The following is a 2,539-nucleotide window of genomic DNA, read 5'->3' as shown; positions in this document are numbered from 1 at the left end:
GAAAACAGATGGAAAGAGTGTGAGCAGGACACGGGGCATTGTGGGGAATGTTTGTGTGGTGAGCGGATGATGGAGATGTGAGGATGTGTGTGAGAGTTAGTGGTGTTGCATCTTGAGGTGTGAAATCCTTGTGGATGTGTGATGGGTTTGTGAGTGTGTGAGTTGAGAGTGAGGAGATGGTTGACTTAACCTGGTGGAATGGATTAGAGCATTCATCCTCTTCATGCGCTTGGATGGCTGACCTCCTCTGTGCTCAGGTGGCACTGACCACCATTGCCAGTATACCTCAAGCCTGATTGATGACTCTGGTGGACCTTTTGCGAACAGAAGGGTGTTAGAGGACATTGTGGCGGCCTTCCACTACATCCAACAGGCGCCCCAGAGAGGAATCACTAAATTTGGGGCTGCTGTCTTCTTCGCTATTGGGGCCATCTGCCCCCTGGAGCAGTCCTGATCTGTAGCCATGAAATAGGCTGCACTCTGGTGCGCTTTAAATATGGCACCAAGAGCAAGGAGGTGCTGAGGTCACAGGGTGGCAGGCAAATCCAAGCCTGCCCACCCACCAGAGATCCGGCATGTTTCCTATGAACATATTATTAATGAGGCAAGATGTACCAGGAAGGGGATAATATGGCATGAAAATCCGCGACTGGTGAGCAAAATGTCTTTTCTTCATGCCTGCTACCACACTTAGTGCAAATGTGGGACGATTGCACCCAGGCTTGATGAAAAACTAATGGCAGATCCAAAAGTGACACAGATTTTTTGTCTGCATTTCACCAGATCATCACTAGAGTTGTTCACCTCTTTTCCCCTGACTATGCAGTAAATGGCAGGGAAATTTAAGGGGCTATTTGTCAAATGTAAGAAAATTGCAATGCTTTGAGGAAGCACTTGGAGCTGCCAGTTTTGATGAGTTTTGCCCTGCCTTCACCAACCCTATTACTGTAAGCTCACCTCTAACTCACTCTCCCATATAGTATCCCACATACTTCATCCCAGAATTTGCCGAGCTTCCTTTTCCTATGGTGCCAGGATCTTCCATCAATGGTAGTTTTCTGGCACAGGTAGTAGGGTAGCTTTTCTTATGGAGAAAGCAATTGTCAAGAATTTCTTCAGGGCTTCTCCTACTGTGCCACCATAATATCAATGGAAGTTTGATCTTTTTTCTGATCTCGCCTCTTCAGGCATAAACCTTGCTGGGGTGGCTGGTTTTCTTGGACAGCAGCATAGCCTGGATGTTGGGCAGGACCCTACCCTGGACTATGGTGATGCCTCCCAGCAGCTTGCTGAGCTCCTCGTCATTGCGGATGGTGAGCTGTAGGTGGCGGGGGAAGATATGGGTCTTCTTGTTGTCCCAAGCCGGGTTGCCAGCCAGCTTGAGGATCTCGGCCGTCAGGTACTCGAGGACGGCGGCCAGGTAGACGGGGGCTGTAGCCCCAACCTGCTCGGCATAGTGACCTTGCTCAGCAGCCAGTGGATACGGCCAACGGGGAACTGGAGCCTGGCTCTGGAGGAGCGAGTCTTGGCCTTGGCACGCCCTTTGCCTCCAGTTTTACCGTGACCAGACATCTTTCAGAATTAGCTCTCATTGATGTTTATGGGGAACTGCATTTATGTGGTTCAGTAGGATTTCTGTTGAACTTCCACCAAAGTTATACCAACAGTGTGGAATATGCCATAAAGAAATTGCCCCCATATGAGCATATGGAATCATGGAATGGTCACAACACAAAAGGAGGACATTCAGGTCGAGTCTGCATCATCTCTCGGTAGGAGGAATTCACCTAGATCTACTGCACCTGCCTTCCCCCATAGCTCTTCAAATTTTTTCTGGTAGGTACTTATCCAATCTCCTTTTCAATGCCACAATTGAATCTACCTCCACCAAACTGTTAGGCCACGTAATCCAGATCCTAACCACTCAGCACATAAAACGAAAATCTTTTCCCACGGCGCCTTTGGTTCATTTGCCAATCTGTTGGTGCCCAATGATTATCGATCCCTCTGCCAAACGGAACAATTTCTCTCTATCTACCCTGCTTAGGCACCTCCAGATTTGAACACCTCTATCAACTCCCCTCTCAGGCTTATTTGGCCTAATGAAAACAGCTCCAGCTTCTCCAACCTCTCCACATAATGGAGTCTCACATCCCTGGAACCATTTGTGTAAGTCTTTTCTGCACCCCTCTCTAAAATCTTCATATCCTCCCAAAAGTGTGTAACTCAGGATTGGAGACAAGAATCTGTTTGAGGCAGAACTACTGTTTTATAAAGGTTCATTATAAATTTCTTGCTTTTGTACCCTATGTCTCATTTTATAAGCCTCAGCATCCCATATACCTTTTTAATTACTTTCTCAACCTGCCCTGCCACCTTCAATGATTTGTGTACATATACTTGCTGATCTCCCCGTTTTTACACCCATTATTAAAATCGTGTCCTTTATGTTATATTTCCGGTCCTCTTTCCTCCTATCAAAATATATCACTTCACATTTCTCTGCATGTAATTTCATCTTCCACTTGTCCGTCCATTC

The 2,539-nt window shown here is 46.9% G+C and overlaps 1 protein-coding gene across 1 annotated transcript; it reads right to left on the bottom strand.

The window, feature by feature from the left end:
* Positions 1–1,183: 1,183 nt before the first annotated feature.
* On the bottom strand, positions 1,184–1,572 carry LOC121283899 (histone H2A). The gene is given in 2 exon segments (XM_041198702.1): positions 1,184–1,467; positions 1,470–1,572. Coding segments are annotated over 2 exon segments (387 nt in total).
* Positions 1,573–2,539: the final 967 nt, after the last annotated feature.

Source organism: Carcharodon carcharias, chromosome 11 (assembly GCF_017639515.1).
Source record: "Carcharodon carcharias isolate sCarCar2 chromosome 11, sCarCar2.pri, whole genome shotgun sequence".
NCBI classification, from domain to species: Eukaryota; Metazoa; Chordata; class Chondrichthyes; order Lamniformes; family Lamnidae; genus Carcharodon; species Carcharodon carcharias.
This window is presented reverse-complemented; position numbering and strand designations above follow the sequence as displayed.